Source organism: Micropterus salmoides, unplaced genomic scaffold, assembly GCF_014851395.1.
Source record: "Micropterus salmoides isolate LMB-PRFRI ecotype aquatic unplaced genomic scaffold, ASM1485139v1 Ms_hic_scaffold_4, whole genome shotgun sequence".
NCBI lineage: Eukaryota > Metazoa > Chordata > Actinopteri > Centrarchiformes > Centrarchidae > Micropterus > Micropterus salmoides.
Window position 1 is genome coordinate 40,163,695 of NW_024043372.1, and position 19,795 is coordinate 40,183,489.

General features: G+C 40.7%; 1 protein-coding gene and 1 long non-coding RNA gene across 2 annotated transcripts in view; both read left to right on the plus strand.

Annotated features, from left to right (window-relative positions):
* LOC119886492 overlaps positions 1-2,923 on the plus strand; it is a 53,974-nt gene extending 51,051 nt beyond the window's left edge. Inside the window, exons 2-3 of the mRNA XM_038697267.1 lie at positions 330-587; positions 2,439-2,923. Coding sequence (XP_038553195.1) covers positions 330-587; positions 2,439-2,923 — 743 coding nt within the window. The remainder of the gene's footprint in view (positions 1-329; positions 588-2,438) is intronic.
* Positions 2,924-2,951: 28 nt separating this feature from the next.
* LOC119885514 lies at positions 2,952-19,357 on the plus strand. The gene is made up of 6 exons (XR_005441355.1): positions 2,952-3,349; positions 4,523-4,586; positions 4,681-4,781; positions 18,212-18,364; positions 18,693-18,730; positions 19,229-19,357. It is a non-coding gene; the product is annotated as an uncharacterized LOC119885514 (long non-coding RNA).
* Positions 19,358-19,795: the final 438 nt, after the last annotated feature.

Genomic DNA, 19,795 nt, shown 5'->3' on the forward strand with positions numbered 1-19,795 from the left:
ACATTGCCTACTCTAGCTCTAAATATGCCACTATTGCATGTTAAATATGTATGAGTCAGTAATCTTGTCATCCTGAGGCATTTGATACACAGTGGAAACTTTCAAGTGCTTCCGTTTTGTGAGACATCCTGCTTTGTATCAGCTATAATCTTGGTCAGCTTCACACAGCCTGTGCACTCTGCAGATGGAGAGCACGGTATGTTGGTAAAAGCATAATCTGACGTGTGGGACATGAAAGAGAAAACATATATACAGGACATACATGTGAACCATAGTTTATCATCTGTAGCTACAACAACAATAGTAATAGCAGTAATTTGTCATTCCAGGTACTCGGGGATCAGAGCTGACCATCAATGTGAGGAAGAATGCTTCTGTAACACTTGTGTGTTCCAGCAGTGCGAGCTTGTGTTTCTGCCCTTACCATCTGATCTGCACAAGGTGTCTAGGTGTAACAAGCCCTGTGACAGTCTCTTATAAAACCACAGAGAAATATTTTAACTTGTCTGGACTCAAGCAGAGTAACTCTGGACTGTATGAGTGCTCAGGTTCAACATGGCAGAAGTACAAGTTAAATGTGTTTGAAGGTAAGTTCTACTATGTTTGCTGTACTTTTGTTAACTCTGTGGCTTTTGACAGACTAATACTTGCAGGCTCATATTTCTGGTAGATTACTTGGTAACAGCATAATTCTACTGATAACTTGATTATCACCAAAACCGAGGTCACAACATTTTGCAAAGGATCACATATTACAAACCACAGGGTTGTGTTTGTATGATAAGCTTTCACACTGATAGACCCAAAGCGACCTTCCTAGATCTTCTCCGCAGTATGCACCAACAGAGTGCATTGCATGTTTCTGAACACTGTTCTGCTTTTGGTCAAATAAGCATCAATAGAATCACTGTCATAAAGCATATTTAACCTGCAAGACAAATCAGAGCAAACAATCATTAACGACAAATGAAACAGCCAGAGAGGTCTCACCTGCTCTTAAGGCTAGGTTGGTCAGTATATTCTGAGCAGTACATGTTCTGTGCTGGGCTACTTTCCCCCTTCAGTTCCTTGCATCTGTACGCATCTTTCATGTACACGTGATTTCTTTGAATTCTGCCTGAAACACTTTTCACAGCCCTCAAATTTGATCCAATCTTCAACAAATTTCACATTCTGTCAAACTGGACTGCTGGTTTGATTTTCAAAAGGATTTTTTTAAAGGAATTGCCTTTTGTTGCAATTCAGTTCTAAAGGTTGTGACATTGTGGCCTATTTTAGATAAAATGAAGTGAAGCCTGCAAGCTGGTTCGAGCTTTCTCCTCGAGTCTTCCGCTATAATCACATATACGATGTATTCAATACACCATCTGCCACACTGCTCACCTAAAAACTACTGCTGCTGTTCAGACAGCATTTCAAAAGCCCCACCTCCAGTCCAGCATCCACTTGACTCTGACTCTACCTTCCCAAGGGGGGATGTTAGTATCATCACTCCCTGCTGTGTGTCACTGTAGGAGTGACGACAGAGCCTAGACGCAAAATAGAATTCAGAATATGTCAAAATCACTAGTTTGTCCCAGAGAATTCAGTCCTTTTGCAGCACATGTTGCAATATGTGAAGAACCTTTAGTTCACTGTAACCTGTGGTCAATTAGATAGGCCTATATTTTTTGAAAATGTGTATAATCAATGAACTCTAAAATCTCCTGAACACTGATCAAATGCATATCTTTTATGCAACCACAAATGTAAAATGGTGTAAAAAAGATTTTGTAAATGCTCCGTACTTGTATAGCGCCTTTCTAGTCTTTTCGACCACTCAAAGCGCTTTTACACTACATCTGCATTCACCAGTCATACACTGAGCCTAAGTGCTCAAACGGAAACTAACATTCACACTCATCATACACTGGGGGCAATTCGGGTTCAGTATCTTGCCCAAGGACACTTCGACACGCAACTAGGGGGAGCCAGGGATTGAACCGCCGACCTTCCGATTAACGGCCAACCCGCTCTACCTCCTGAGCCACAGCCGCAATAAACACGTTGCAATAAGAGTAATGTATACTGAGGACACAACAGCATCATTTCTATATTTGACAACATTTCTCTGATTTCTCTGGTCTTCAGAATCATTTCAGCGTTTTTTCAGAACTGTATTATTGTTTTTGTGAATTAAATACTTTCCACTACATTGATTCTCATATAGTCTATGGTATTTATGAATTAGTCTGTGAAAACAACAGGAACAAAGTTCACCTTTTCCATTAGTGACTGTGGCCTACAGTACTGATCATGTGTACATTGTTAGTTAATCACTGCATTTAAAGTTTTAAGTCCAATAAGCTGATTGTTTCTCTCTACTGTCAATAATTTGCACGCATCAGTGACTCTAAAGTCAAACTGTTGCATAACTGTTTTTCTTTTCACTTTGTCAGATCAAGACCCAACTGTTGTGATTGGGACTGAGGGACAGTCCGTAATCATATCATGTGGCACTGAGCTGGACATCATAGCCGCCTCAGAGAAACACTGGTGCCGCTTGGACAGTGCAGGATTTTGTCAGCCAGACACAATCATGAGTTCTAAAAATAAAACCAGAGAGGAATTCAAGATCCTTGACAGTCATGGCTCATTCTCCCTGGAGAAGCACCAGCTGACACACAACGATTCAGGATTTTACCGACTTATTCAGATATTTCCACATCAGACAAAGGCCTGTGTAGTGGAACTCCAGGTTAAAGACAAACCCAAATTTTTGCACATCAGTCCCGTTCAGGACAGGCCAAAGCCAGACAAGCCTTTTGAGATCATGTGCCAGTATTCCCAGGAGTTGCAGGAATTTTGGAAAAATTGGCTATGTGACGATTCAGAGTGTCCTGAGACAGTGAAGAGCGTAGACGATAGGTTCAGGTCTGCCTAGTACTGACTATTGATCACGTTGCTTGCTCAAATATTAGATCTTTCCAGTGTTTGGCAAAGACGTCAGGGAGCACTGTAAGATCCAGTGTTTACCAGAAACCTTTGATCCAGAATCCTGTTGTAAATGTGGAATTATATAATGTAAAGAATGGGACTGTAAAGGTCACTGCTTACAGCCAGCTTAATCTCATTTGTTTTAAACCTAACAGGTATAATTGGGACAGATGGGATGCAAGGTATAATGACTTTTATTATTATGACCACACTTACTGGTGTAGAGTGAGTTACGATCACTGTCTGCAAGTGAGAAAGAATGTACTAGAGACATTAACCTCAGTCACATTAGAAATATGTGTGACGCCAAATGATGATGGAACAACATATCGCTGCTCACCCGGGAATAAAGAGGTTCGAATTGTTGTCATCGGTATGTACAATACTGCAGATTAAACGTTTATGTTTAAAAAGCAGATATGTTATTTTGTTGAGGAGGTGGTATTATACTCATTTCCAAGTTCAAAATCTTATTTAGGGGTTGTACCAGAACAGGTTTTCATTGTTTCATTTGAAAAAAAACACCATATTTTTGTCATACTGCACATTGCTGCAGCTCCTCTTTTCACCCTGTGTGTTGAAGGCTTCGTTTTAGCTATGGAGTGATACATCCTGCTTCTACATGATTTTTGCTGGGAGTTGCACATGCGCAGTTCCTAGTTAAGGGCTTCAAGCCAATCAGAAGCAGAGAAGGGCGGGTCAGTGAGAAGCCGGTAAAAACGGCTTCGGTTTAGCTGTGTATCCCCTTACCGGTTTAGCAACATGGACTGGAGCAAGAGTTTCAGATTGACGAGTTATTAATTTGTAACAAAAGTATCTTTCATCTATAAAGTTTTAACTGAGATCTGTCTCTACATCACAGTAACAACTTTATGTCCACTGACTGCCTGGAGGGTAGCTAGTGTTTGGAAAGGAGAGGAGAGCTGTGTGCTGCAGCTCACTGTTTTTCCACCGGTGTCTTTTGAGGGTGAGTCGGACTAGCCGCTTGGTAAACGTTATATGATGTGCATTTTACTTTCATCCCTGTGACGTCACAGGGATGAAAGGGAAGCGGCTGAACTACAAATAGGGTGTTTTCAGGCAGTTCAGAGCAGAGTTTTCTGTGGGATATGGGAACTCCCTTTGGACTGGACTTTTTCACTTTGCAAACCTATTACATGCACAAAAAAGGTATATAACTCAATAAAGGAGAGGGAAAAAGGCAAAAAGCATAATACCACCTCTTCAAATATTTGTAAAGGTTGTGTGTGATGTTGTATCTGCACTGTAAATGTGTCTGACTTTGAAACCATCTTTCCCTAACGTTAGCAAACCAGTTTTCACGTCTCACCACATCCAAACCCTGACAGGATCATATGAAGTGCTTTTGCAATGTGCCCCCCCCCCCCACAGAATCTTGGTTCCAGTTAATAAGTGACGAATGGTATTCCAAGTTTGTGCTAGGATGCAGATTGGTCTCCTGCATGAAAGTCAGACATGCTGCATCATGGCAAATGAAGATGCATTCTATGTTCAGTGACATCACATTTTACTCTCCATCTTACAGCACCTCCTCCTCAACGAGTCATTCCAGCTGTGAGGCCCATAACTCCCGGGAACGTTCTACCAAAGTTGTATTACATGTTCTTTTTTCTAGTATTAGAACATTTATTGCAGCCAGTTTAACTCTGAAGTTTCCTGACACTAAATATTCTTGTCTTCCAGAGCCAATAGCGGCATAGAGCATGGAGTTGGCATCATAATAGTATTGACCAGCGTAATACTTCTTATCATCATTGTGTGTGTTACTGTCACCACATGCAAGGGTAAGTACCAGCAATACACTTTATAATTTATTATAAATAAATGCCCACTTGAGATTCTTACCGTATGATAAATGATTTCACACAATATATCATCTATCATTTTAATTAATACAATTTGATTAACAAAGGGGCAAGAAAAATATTCAACCTACAAGAAAGTGATGTATCATGAATATTCATAGAAGGGATCTTTGTGTGGAGTTAGGTTATTTTTTCGTCCAATGTTGTTGCTGTTTAATTGATCGGTGGAGAGCACACTGACATTTAAATGCAGCATAATTACAGGATTATAATAAATATAACTTGTCAGAAATAATAGAAACATGTATAAAGCAACATGATACTGCTATACTGCGCACACAATTATTAGGCAAGTGAGTATTTTGACCACATCATAATCTTTATGCATATTTTCCAACTCAGCTGTACAACAACAGCCGTATAAAGTTGAATGCTCATTGGACTGAAGCATATCAGGTGCTGTGAATTTTTGTAATAAAGGAGAGTTTGGCCTAAGGAGATTAACACCTTATATCAAGGTGTGCAGCTTCATTACCTCAGGTAAAATAGGCCAAAAAAGAGATTGAACTGACAATGAAAAGTCAAAAATAGTAAAATGCCATTCAGACGGATGCAACTACCTAAACTTTTGAGGCATGACCACCTGTTGCGGCCACAACTAAAGTAAACTCAAGTGTGACCAGCAACAAATCAAAGGACACCACCAGATGATTAGTTATAAGCAAATTAATTTATTTACAAAGTAAATGACCAAAATTCTAATCAAACTATGGGACTCTGGAGGTCTGGCCAAAATAACAAAAGAAGTGAGGAAGACTGGGCTAGCTCACCAAGGGCTGAAGGACCCAGGATTCACCCCTAAACTATCCAAAGGAAGTATCTAACCTAACAAAACCAAAACCGTGAAAACTGAACTACCAGTGGCCTGTACTATGAAGGGAGTTCAACCTCTTCAGAGTTAACTCAGGGTAATCAAGCAAACTCAGGGTTGACAAAGTCTGACTGCCTACACTGTTGTCAAACATTACTACGACGGTGAATAACATGTTGCTTGTGCATGCTCTGTATTTTCCCCAGAAGAATGCATGTTGATTGCGTCAGGATATGAGGAGTTTAAAGACACATTAACGGTCAAATCTAACATCATGGCGGCCGACAAAAAAGACAAAACAATTATCTTATCTCCTTTTAAGCCTACTTCAGTCATGACACAATTGCATTAACGATCAGGCTCCCTCATTCATCCTCTTTGTTAACGTATGACATAATACAACATGTGGGCTACCTGGTTGCCTAGGCAACGATAAACTACAGCGCTGCTAGTCAACGGTCTGGGCTCTGCCTCTGACGGTCTACATTCTATTAGCTAAACGTTTGGATATAACGAATTAAAGAACAACATAATAAGATCCCAATGCCCCAGTGCAGTGATGTGGACACTGTGCTATAGGAGCTGCCGTCCTTCAGATGAGACGTTAAACCGAGGTCATGACTCATTGTGGTCATTAAAGATCCCATGGCACTTGTCGCAAAGAGTGGGGGGTTCCCTCGTGCCATGGCAAATTGCCCAACCTGGCTTTCACCATCTGGCCATCTAATCATCCCCCATAGTAATTGGCTCAATGTTTCCCTCCCTCTCTGCCTCAAGCTGATGTGTGGTGAGCGTTCTGGCGCTAAATGGCTGCCGTGCATCACCCAGGTGGGTGCTACACATTGGTGGTGGTTGAGGTGATTCACTGTGAAGCGCTTTGAGTATCTATGATAAAGCGCTATATAAATGTCATTCATTATTACATCATTATAAGAATGCAGCACAACCCACAGCTTACAGTATTTCACAAAAGTGAGTACACCCCTCACATTTTAGGAAATATTTGGTGATATCTTTTCATGTGACCACACTGAAGAAATGACACTTTGCTACAATGTAAAGTAGTGAGTTACAGCTTGTATAACAGTGTAAATTTGCTGTCCCCTCAAAATAACACCTCACACAGCCATTAATGTCTAAACCACCGGCAACAAAAGTGAGGACACCCCTAAGTGAAAATGTCCAAATTGGGCCCACAGTGTCAATATTTTGTGGGGCCACCATTATTTTTCCAGCACTGCCTTAACTCTTCTTATAGCCTAGGCCATCTTTATGTAGAGCAACCATTTGTTTTTATAGATCCTCAGAGACTTCTTTGCCATGAGGTATCATGTTGAACTTTCAGTGACCATTATGAGGGAGTGTGAGAGTGATAACACCAAATTTAACACACCTGCTCCCCATTCAGACCTGAGACCTTGTAACACTAACAAATCACATGACACCGGGCAGGGAAAATGGGTAATTTGGCCCAATGTGGACATTTTCACTTAGGGGTATACTCACTTTTGTTGCCAGCGGTTTAGACATTAATGGCTGTGTGATGTGTTATTTTGAGGGGACAGCAAATTTACAGTTATACAAGCTGTACACTCACTACATTACACTCACTACATTGTAGCAAAGTGTCATTTCTTCAGTCTTGTTACGTGAAAAGATATAATCAAATATTGAAATCAAAAGTGTGAGGGGTGTACTCACTTTTGTCAGATAGTATATACCCGCAGTGATCGTGAGCCCTTTTAACTGCAAAAAGAATTGTTGAAAATTGAATGGGGGTGTTCATAAACAGGCAAAAAAAGTGCATACCTACAAAATAACACATTTTCCTATAAATATCCTATGTTTCACATAGGATAATTTTCGATTATGTATTTTATGGACTCACATTATGTCCATTGTAATTAAAAAATGGAGCCAAGGGAGAGGGGAAAAGAATTTCCAAGATTAATGTGGTAGATTTACGAGAAACTGATAATCACAAATCTATAAGTCAAAAACTTGAATATATTCTCTGACATTGTATTCATACATTTATGAGAGAAACTCTCTGAAAAATAGTGTTTTTTTCAAGGAACCACATCCCTTCTCTTTGCAAGGCTGCAACATCATACACACACATACACACGTACTAAGGCCTCCTTTGGGGTCGGATGACAGAACACCCACTTTTGGGGACACCACTTTCTGAATGGTTTAGAGTGAAGCTGCCACCATTCTCAGATGTGGGGGAAACCCTTATTACCAAAACTGCTTTTTTTCCCCCCGTCTGATTTTTTCCCCAGAGATTGGGGACAACGATTATTTAAGCAACCTTAGGGGACTTGGGCTGTACACAAACTCTGACAGAAGTCATCTTTGGGGTCTTTCTTTCTTACAAGCCAGAGATTCCACACCTTGAGATAGCCTCATCCCCCATGTTAGGGAAGTCATTTGAATTGAGGGTTGGAGAGTTAAAATTAACTGAATCAACACAAAACATGAAGACAATTAAATTTTTAACAAGTAAATGTTACAAACAATAAGGAGACCCACACAAAAGTACAAAACGCAAGAAATAATGTTTAAAGAGAATGACATTTGTTGCAGCCTCATTGATGCTTTACAAAACAAAAAGGGCAATTATTACAAAATAAATGTTAAAGGGGCTATATGTAGTTTTTCTAATGAAATTACTTATTGATAAATCACATTTTCCTTCCCTTGTTGTAAATGGGCTCAAAACTCACTTAGAAAGGAAGCACAGGCCTGTTTTCTCTGTTGCTTGCGTCAACCACCATTCTGCTATAAATGTGAGGACACCGGGTCGGATTCAACTCTGTGAGTGCTCCCAAGCATCTCTGACTACAGCAACAACACCGCAGCTAACGACATGCAGTCCACTAACACCATAAAACACTCCAACATAAACTCCATGTAAGGATAAAAACAACAAAGTTTTATGTAAGGAAGCCTGTCAGACCAAATAAGATTCAGATGATGTCGGGTAAAAACAGTCACACCAGAAAGTCACGGAGAGAGTCACGTTAGCTCATTAGCAGTTGATAACATTATCCGATGCAAAGATGTATCACTTTCCACTTTACTTCACCAGCTAACACGACCAATATTACTATCCTGTGTACCACCGGTATTATGTCAAAGTGTTGATTTTTGCTAGCAAGAATGGATGTGTACAAAGCAAATGTGGAGTATTTAGTTTACTAGCCTATAGTGATACAGGGCAGAGGCAGCTAGCTATCCTTAGCACAGATCCACAGCTGTTTGCTGAGTAACGTTCAATTTAGATTTATTGTGGTTTTACCGATTCTCAGGTACACACTTCTCCACCTCTCAGTCACTGTAACTAACGTGACCCACATAATATACAATACTGCAACAAAATGGCAACAACAACACAAAGGAAGAGCCATCCACTAACACTACAGTAAAGTTACTTACTGCGGTCAAACTGTTATAAAGTCTCACAACAGTTCAGTCCAGCTCACTAACCGTTAGTTACTGAAAGGCAGCAGGCAAGCTAAGCTGTAGCACGTCGGCTAAATGCAATTAATGTAATGTTACCATGTAACCAGCATGGATTAGTTCAACCTGCAGCTGATAAAACTATTACTGTAACGTTGCAGTGGGAGTTTACCAGAGTTTCCAGCTCTGACTGTTCTCCCTGTCTGTCTATAGCCGCTGTCCTTTTTTCCGGGAGTATTGTGCCAATTTGCGGCTCGCTGCGCTGAATGAAAGGTACGGAGCCTGTGTTGAGCTGCCTCTGAGCTGGGAATGTAGCCTGAACATGTCTGGAGAAAAGCCACAGACTGCATGTCTGTGTTCCTGAGTTTATTGCAGGATTTCTGTATGAAAGTGGTTGTGTTTCGGATAATGCTCGCTCATGAGTTCAAGCAAGCACGCGTAGGAGCAGACACCTGGTTGCAATCTTAGAACCGCACCACTAGTGGCTGCTGAAAACACCGTAATGCCCCTTTAAACAGAATGCAACAGTGGCCGAAACTGCTTGCCCTCTCCCCACCTACTTCTACTCCGTTTTTGCATTCATGTGGAGGGTCCCCCACATTGAGTGGCATCCGAAACCAATGAGGGTGGAGTGGTAGTGGGTTGTTAAACCCTCAGATGTTGAGTGAGCAATGATGCTGGCTTGTTGAAAGTGTGTAACACAAAGGGTGTTACACACTGCACGATGGGGGACCTTTCTTTCAAATGCGAGTTCTGCGTGACTTCGCCGGTTCCGAAACTACGCTAAAATTTCATATCACCATTCACAGGGCAACAACATAGCCCAAATGTTATATAGTGTTTAATTAAAAAAGGCTCTTGTCTGATAGACAAAAAAGCTGTTGCTGTTATTGAATCGTATTCATCTCATGGGAAAATCTTCAACCAAAATAAAATAGCCTACATTAAAGGACAGAATAGAACATGGCATAACTACTGTAGATACACAGGGGGATCGCGTAACAAACAACAAAGGCATTAAAGAAAAATAGTTAAGTCTTTATACTTAGGTTTTAAATTCTTCAGATTATATAATGCTTTAGTATAATATTTGATTTATAATGAAATGTTGCATTTGTGAATGTAATATTTTTCATCTAGGATAAAGATGTTTAAATATATAGCCTAGGCTTTTCTTTACAATGAATATCAATCTTTTCATAAAATAATATATTTATTTTTCGTGATGTCTAAAGTCACGTTCTTAAAGAAATATTCGACACAAACATAAAATTAATGACAAATGCTTTCAGTTTCGTTGTTGCAAAAAATCCACACTTTTCCTCAACATCAGTCCTGAATCTTAATACAACTATTGTTTATTTGATATACGTATTATAGTAGTGAGTAGGCCTAGGCTACAGCGGTAATGTCAGATCCTATTTACGCTGGGGGGAGAGGGTAGTTCGTCCGAAAGTTGTCTGCTGTATGTAAACCCCATTGGGTGACTCCGACCAGAGTTCACTCTTTGTCGGAAGTGGCGAGGGTCTAGTTTCGGAAAGGCCCAGAGACTTTTCAACTCTGAGCTTTGAACCAGTGTCTCACAGCTGCTACTGCTAATACATTGCATTGAGGCTGAGGACTGAATACTGGCCAAAAGGCAGAGCTGTTGTTTCTGCTTTGGCTGAACATTTTAGAGTAAAACTCAAATGCTAAGTCAGTTTTAAAATGCACAATGAGTACTGGATTGCTAAATGTCATGCATGCAGTCACGTTTTGCAGGAACAGTGAAAGTTTTGATGAACTTTATCATGTGTTTCTCGACAGCATCAACTTCTTCTGCTTCCCATTCTGTTTTCCTGTTGGTTCTGTGAAGAAAAGAATAAATGTAATTTTATATAGTAATACTGTGAAACGTGCAGATAAAGCCATAATGTTTTACCCCAGTACCAGCATTTTATAGCATTTTGGCAGAGTTTTTTCTTTTAATTTAAATATTTTTCATGGCATTCTACCAGTTTTTGGGTCATTTCTGTCTGAGTTGTCCTAACATTTTACCAGAATTTTAGTGGCAATTCCATCAAAGTTTTTGTGACATTTTGATTAGTTGTCATAAAATTGTACAGAAGTTTCCATGATATATTGCTGGTTTTATGAGATTTTCATGTGACTAATAATGCATTTTGTTGACATCTGAGTTAAGTCTTAAATTGAACTGAAAAACTGGAGCCTGTCTGCCTGTATCTCCGTATTTGTATTGCGCCTTTCTAGTCTTTTCGACCACTGAAAGCACTTTTACACTAAATCTGCATTCACCACACACATTAATTCACTGAGCTTAAGTGCTCAAACAGAAACTAACATTCACACACATTCATATACTCACCAGGGGCAATTCGGGGTTCAGTATCTTGCCCAAGGACACTTCGACATGCAGCTCCTGGAGGAGCCGGGGATTGAACCGCCGACCTTCCGATTAACGGGGACCACAGACGCCCCTATCTGCGGCTAGTTAGCTCGGTCAATTAGCTGTGCTGCTAGTGGTTCTATTAAGTTACTCATCTTCGGGGTGCTAAGACCCAACCCTGGCAAGAAAAACACCTCAGTACTGTATTTCCAGTGGTCAAACTGGCCTCTGTCGGTCTCGGAGGCTCACCATGGTCCCGGTCCAGCTGCCGTGTTCACTCACTGAGAACTGGAGCTAGTCTGCACACCAGTCTGCATGACGGGGTGGGGGCGTGAACACAGACTCGGCGCTACTGGCAAACTAGCATGGATATACAAATGATTGAAACCCCATCAATCAGTCCAGGCTGTCCAGTGAATAAAGGTAGTGTAAGATGGATGCATACTTTGAGGTCCAAATATCAGAGGAAGAATGGTGCATTATGAATGTGAACACTGTTTGTATACCAAACAGTAAACAATGTCTGCCTCTCAAAGGTAAACTTGCTGAGGCACCAATACATAAGAGTATCCGTACAATTGGGGACATTTAACACACATTCTACTGCCACCAAAATGGGGACACTCATGTGACAAATCATTTTACAGACACCTGTTGCATTTCCTTCTGCATTTTACATTAGAAAAAGATGTGTTATTAGTTATCGTACCTGTGTGCCAAGGTCAGTCTGAACCACTATAACTGTAGGTAACTTCTTCCTCTGGCACATGTCGCAGAGACACAGGTGCGGTTTGTTGTTCACTTGAGTTGTCCGCATTTGGCAGTTTCGGTTTTTGTGTCACACCATTCCACATGATGGGAGATCCGACTCTGTGGAGTGCTGAGCTCCTGGAAACTCAAACTTCAGGATTTCCCGATGTGACTCAAATCTTCTTAGTGTTCTTAGAAAAAAATCTTCTCCGACTTCGTCTAGAGTCCGTTTTCTGACATCACATAGCAATGGCAGCACACTTGGACAGCCATATCTTAAATAATAAATCATCCTCTATAAAAGGCTTTAAGTATATTTACCTGTATTTATTTGTAGTTATACATACAGTACTTTAACTCTAGTAAAAGGGTGGTGGGGGGGACACACACACTCACACACAAAATTTAAAATAAGTGATTTTGGGGACAGTGGCGATTTTAGGACAGAAATGCATGTTGGAGAATGGGGACGGTAATTTGGGGACGGTAATTTTCGTCCCCAATTGGAAAGCCCAATCAACTGGGGTGTATTCCAAAAAATGTCCCCAATTTTGGCTTAAGTCAACACACACACACACACGTGTGACGGTGGGACCAGAGGGCTCTGTGAGCGGTCGGCTGGCCGACCTCGCCAGCTCTTCACGCAGGTTGGCTCCTCAACTCTGAAAACCTTCAAGCACATTTTTGTTCTGCCATCACTTCTCGTAAAACTGTCAATATTCAAAATCTACAGAGTTGATTTCTCACCTCAAAACTTTTCAGAAGTGGATTTAGTAATGAAATTACATAAGGAAATTGTAAAATATAAAACTTTCTGTTCTGTCTGGCGTGCGCAATGATGATGCAGTGAATAGTTTTCACTTCACATTTTAGCATCGCCTCAGCTCGCTTGGAACCTCAACGGAGGTGATACGCAAAAAAATACCTGGTAGCCTGTACAGGTACAACTTTTCCAAAAAAGGCGAGGCGAGTCGAGCTGGTACTATGCAGTGGAAAATGGGCTATAGGTGATTGCCCACAATACTATATTATCATGCACCTTAAGAGACTTTGCTGTGAATTGGGTGTAGGTTGAGTGATTTGAATTTTTTGTAACTTTAATTTCAGGGAATTTCCGATTTTAGGCTATTAACCCTTACCCTGGCTCCGTATTTTTTGGACATGTAAAACAGTCAATCTTAAATGTGAAAACAGTTATGAGAATTAAATTATAGCCTACAGATGGGCTACATCTCAAAAAATTCCATCCCGTTATTAAATTAACATCTCCTCCCTAAAATCATAGGGGTTGCAGTGCTCGCTGTATGAACATAATGTTATTGTGTTAAGAATAACATCCTTTCAGCTGCAACCGCAGTGGAAAAAATCAGGATGAAATCGAAACAGATTTTATCAAATGCTGTGAATTAATAGCTATAATACTTCTCATCATTAACACTGGTGTGTAGTCCATGTATACAGGGTAACCTCGAGTAAACCACAAACATAACTTGATCTGAGCAGTTTAGAGAGGCAGCGTAAATTGCCATGGCAACAGACCTCAGTTAACACCTATCCACCTTTCGTAGTTCAGGTTAATCTGGAAGTTACATCCAGCGTCACAAAGTTACTCCTGAAGTTACCTGGATAAGCCTGTTACCTCGCTTCATAGTCCAGGCCACAAGTCTCCTTCCTCAAAATAAATAAGACAGCAAAAGAAAACTAAAACACACACACACACACACACACACACACACACACACAACACACTGGTCACAGGGCTGCTTGTTTCTCAAAGAGACAGGAACAAAAAGGACAATCCCTCCTTGTCCTCCAGCCTTTCTTAAGTAGACAAAACAAACAAATGCATAAAAATGCCATCCGATGGTGAGGGTGGCCTTGCAAAATACAACCAAAAGACCTAACACATTGTAATACAAATAAATAAAATAAAAGAAACACAAATACCTGCAGTACAATAAAAATATTCCTTAAGACTGAATAAAAACTCAATCTAATTAGCATTTAACAACCATTCACCACATGGTCGATTAAAACAGTGATCTGACTGATTTAATTTAATCTCAACTGGGAGTTCCATTCCAATGCTGCTGTGTATATAAAGGTGTTTTGCCCAGAACAGCTCTTAAATCTACAAGGTACTATGTCAGTGGCACTGCCGCTAGTTGAGTAGCTATGAGAGCTCCTAATAAGCTTAAAATAACCTTTAAAATACCATGGCTCATTCCTATGCAAAATCTTGTGTTAATCTCAGTTTCAACTGCCTCACACTGTTTTCAACTGTCAGTCATTTTAAATCCTTCAGTTCAGAAGAGCTGACGTGGGTCCTATTGTTGAGGTTCAAGATCAACCTGACTAATTTATTCTGTGCCATTTGCAGTTGAACTTTTATTCTCCTGGTGGTACTGCTGTACCATGTCGTACAAGCATAGTCGAAGTGTGGCAGAATTAAAGCATTTGCTAACACTTTCAACGTTTCTTTATTTAGAAAATGCACCTTATGTGCCAGAAATTTCATTCTTTAATTCCAAGTGGGGCGCAAAAAGCGCATCGAGAAGAAGAGACACAAAATGAACTGCATCAGTTTCTTGATTTGTTCACAATCAACTTTCGCTGAAGCAGCAACCACAGCCTCTCAAATGTTGTTCAAACAGGTGTATTGTCTTCGCTGACTGTGAATCTGATGTTTAAGAAAAGCATACAAAATCTCAATAGAAAAAAGAGATGATAATGATTGGAATCATTGTAGTAATTCATTAAAGAACATCCTAATGTATTAAATGCAGTAGTGACAATAAGGCAGCTAACATCACAGTATTTAATGTTTCCTGGGCCAACAGTGACCACCGGGTGGAGCCTCACTGTTGATGCCACAGCAGGGTTGTTCAGTGGCATTCCCTCCACTGCCCTTTCGACAGCTCCACATAAAAAAGCCTGATGGTTGTTTGGGAGGCTTTCAGTACCTTGAAAAGTATAGCAGAATCTGGAATGTTGGTACCTTGGCTGACAAGCTGTCCTCCTGAGCACTCCAGCAACCCATCAGAGGCAGCCTTCCAATGACTGGCTTCAAAGAAACCCAGCCTCAAACCCTCTGTTGAAGAGTTCAGTACTAAAGAGGTAGAAATGGTCTCGCTGCCTATATTGTGTCCATGGGCCGTCACTGAAGAAGTGGACCGCAGAGATGGTGGTTTGCTCTTTTTTGACACAGTCAAGCACTGGCTTCAGGTGCTGCCATATTGCGGGTCAGACCTTTACATTTTGATGGAGACACAGAGTGCTAGTTGTTTACAATCTCAGAGCTATATTTACAACCATAATACCACATTCCCCATCCATAAATAGATGTGGATTAGGCATTCACTGGGTGTGAGACTCTGCTAGAGTTCCTCCTGAGTGCTCTCCACTTGCTGTTTGAGGGTGACCTTTGACATTTCCACATTCGTTTCTCAACTGACTGCTGAAGTAAAGGAGACATAACCTTTGGTATTTTATTGGCTGGATACGGAATAGCATCTGGTTTTGCAATCTGACCATTCCCCTTACATACACCTGTTATTCAGGGGTCACAGTTCACAGACTGAGCACGGATATTGACACAAAGTTGGTATAGCTTTTTCTAAACTGCCAGCGAGGGATGGACAACATAGAAAGGGCGAATAGGAGGTGGTGGAGTCCACATTTTCAGAGAGGAACTTTCCTCTTCTGCACCTTTTCTTGGCTCTTGTTATTGTCAGCCTTTTCCCTGTGGTAACCCCGCTGATAGCTTTACTGTAATCATCATGAATGTAGAAAAACCTTATCTTTGCTGGGCACAAGCGGTTCTGAGTGGCAGCTTCCTTTGGTATCTGCTGACAGACAGAGAGATGTCAGACAGTCTCAAGGACTTTTCTGCCAACTGTTAAAGGTGGTATTTTCCTTGTTATCACTCTTGAGTTTTTCAAAGGATGAAACAAAAGTGAATTTCTTAGATTCGCATTAGAGGATTGCTTATTGATTTGTGCTTGAGGTGAGGCATGTCCCTTTCTAATCCGCTGGATCCGGTTTCTACATTTGGCTGTGCTCTTCTTTAAGTCAACAATCTTATTTTGTTGTCTTGTTTTCTTGCTAAGTTCTAGTTGCCTAAAATAAAATAAAACAAATACATGATTCAGTGACTCCACCACTAGATTACTACACCTTTATAAAATGTGCAGTAAACATGATGTCATTTTTACCTGTACGCATTACAAATTACAGGTTGGCAGAAGCAAGAGTTATCATGTCAAGGCAATTTCCAAGCCATTTGCCCTTAATTGAGTAAAGCCTTCCTGTTTCTCTTTTCCCCATAAGTACCCAAACTTAGTCACAAGTGTTGTGCATAGGAAGCACATGTTCAATGTTCTATGTACCTAAAACTAGCCTTTCTCCTGACCCTGACACGCGGAGCCTGAACCAGAAGAAGCAAACTGCTCTGGGTAAATTCAGGACTTGCTGGTGTAGGAGTGAGCTTTTGCAAAGCAGTTTTTCTGGCTTTACTACCTTCATGACATCCGTTTTTGCATCTCTGCAAGCAAGTTTCTCTGTGTTTACATTTACATTTACTCATTTGGCAGACGCTTTTATGCAAAGTGACTTACATTTGAGGAACAACATACAAGCATCAACAGAGCATCAAATACAGATCTACTGACAATACATACTAGTAAGAGCTCATAGTTCATATCACATCAATGGGGTAAATACCTAGAGAAGGAAGTAAGAGTTAACAAAAAGTGCAATCAATACAAGATAATTGTAAGGGGATAGAAGAAGAGCACAGGAAGTGCATGTTAGAGGTTAGGAGTTAGGAGTTAGAGGTGTTATAAGAGGAAGTGTTCTCGGAAGAGATGACTTTTCAAGAGCTTCTTGAAGTTAGAGAGGGACACCCCTGCTCTGATGGCATGTGGTAGCTCGTTCCACCATCGTGGTGAGAACAGATGAGAATAGCCGGGACTGGGATTGCTTTGTGTGAAGGGATGGCAGAGCCAGGCGGCGTTCATTGGAGGAAGGAACGTTGACTTGTATTATGGAGTTTAGGTAGATGGGTGAATACCCAGTAGTAGCTCTGTATGCAAGCATTAGTGACTTGAATTGGGAGGCCATGGGTAGCCAGTGGAGTCACTCATTAATGGAGTGACATGAGTCCTTTTGGGCTTTCTGAACCATTTGTAGGGGTTTCCCAGCACAAGCTGTAAGACCTACTAGAATGGCATTGCAGTAGACAAGGCGAGAGATAACCATGGCCTGTACCAGAAGCTGGGTGGCGTACTGAGTGAGGTAGGGCCTGATTTTCCTTATGTTGTATAGAGCAAAACGGCACGACCGAGAGACAGCAGCAACATGGTCTGAAAAGGACAGCTGGTCATCAATCATGACACCCAAGTTTCTCATCACCCTGGTTGGAGTGAGGGTTGAGGAGTCAGTTTGTAGTTTGATGTTATGGTGGATAGATTGCTTGGCTGGAATGACCAAGAGTTCACTCTGTGTTTATTATCATTAACTGACATACTGTTAACTACCTACTAACACATTACATGTTAAAGCCAACATCTAAACAAACATGTTACTTTCCCACATATTAAGAGAAAATGAAAGCAAGGTACTAACATGTGACATGGCCATTGTCCAAAGTCTTGAAGATGTAACTCCCTGGTAATAACTGTTTTAAGGAATGTTACATTTTTTTAGTGGATGGGTCCTACTATGTTAACAGTGTTGCACTTTAAATGTGGGACACAGGTAAATAAATACAATGGATTATTAATGAATTGATATCATTAATAAATCAAAAATTCAACCCGATTCAAGGAAATGCTCGACTACACTTTGTTGCTGTACTGTAGATTTAAGTTTTCTTTTCCTTGTATATGTTACATTCACTGCAAATGAATAAGATCTAACTACAGTGTTGTGTTTTAGGTCAAAGACTCAGACAAAGGTGCTGTGTGTTGTTTGTAAGGAGAACACCGCTGTCAGCAGTTAACGTCCATGCAAATATGTACGCAAACTCAGTCGCCCAGTATTACAGTCACCATCGTCATCAGGTTCCCCCACCTGATAACCAGGCTGAAGGTATGAATGATTTCTCTTATCTGACCACAACGTAACAAACGTTGTTTGTACAGTTACATTTTTAATGCCATACCAATAAATATTTGTATATACACAACAGATCAGATGAGTGTGTGTTTTGTGAAAGGGTTGAGTTGTATGGATATATCTAGACTTTCAGCCACCAACATTAACTGGGAGCTGAACTCCCTGGAACAATTGATTCAAGTGTCTGTTCCAGAGGCCTGAGACTGCATTTCAAATTGCAGACAGATGGGCAGTATGAATGTAATTCAGTTGAACAGTAACTCAGTTGAGAGATGGAAAATGTTGCTATCTATCTTTATAGGGGATGATAAGGAGACCTCAAGCAGCCTGGATGAAGAGGTGAGTTGAAGATGAAGTTTGGTTACTTCAACAGTCAGACAAGCAGACCAACATTTGAAACCATTTAAGGTTAAGGTAAAAGTGAAATTATTCCTCACTGCACAGTTTCCCTCTGCAAAGAGGGATAATTACACTAGGACAGAGCATATGAGTAATTATTTTACTGTCACCAATCTGTCTCATTGTCTGACTCCTCATGATTCTTGACTGACTGTATTGGACTGATGTTCCAATGTTAATGTGACAGACATGACTGTCAGCACCAAGTTGGCAGTGAGCTTTTTCCTCTCTTGTGCCTGCTTCATATTTTGCATTGTGCTGCAGTGTAAAAGTTATTAGACACTAAAGATGGGGCTGCATGTTGCTGACTTAGTGCAGAATACAGTCTTTGATCAGAACACATGTTCATTATCAGCTCTTGATGATATTTGCTTGGCAGCTACATTCATTGTGTGTTATTCCTGCTCAGTGATTCCTTGTTATTGCCCTTTTCCCCAGTTTGAGGAGTTGCCTGTTCGCCCAAAGACAGAGGACACAGATTACGTCAGAGTTAACCCCTTAGGAGCTGCAAGGAACAGTGAAAAGTTTGGCCAAGGTGGGCTCCTGCCTTGTAATTATGACAACATGTGTGGGACGCTGCTCAGAGTAGCTCAGGGTGCGCTAACAACATGGAAGATGATGATGATGAAGATGAAGTCACCTACACTCACGTGATCATCAAACCCAAACACAGACTTTAGTAGCTGCATGAGGAACTGTGGGATGGTGGACAGCATCAGCGTGAGGATGATGATGAGCTGAGTGAATTATTCTGACAGGTCTGACTCGACTATCTGTACTGCATATGACAGCTAAACAATCTTAGTAGCTAACATTGGCAGCATAAGCTAATATTTTATTTATACAACACAGCAAACATCTGTTTGCTTAAAAAGCTTACACATTTTGTACTTCAAGCAGAAAAACTAGACAGTGCAGATCAGCTGTGCATGTACCAGATCTGATGCAGACTTTTGCAGGCTTTAAAGCATAACAATTCTACATTAAACATATCATACATATACA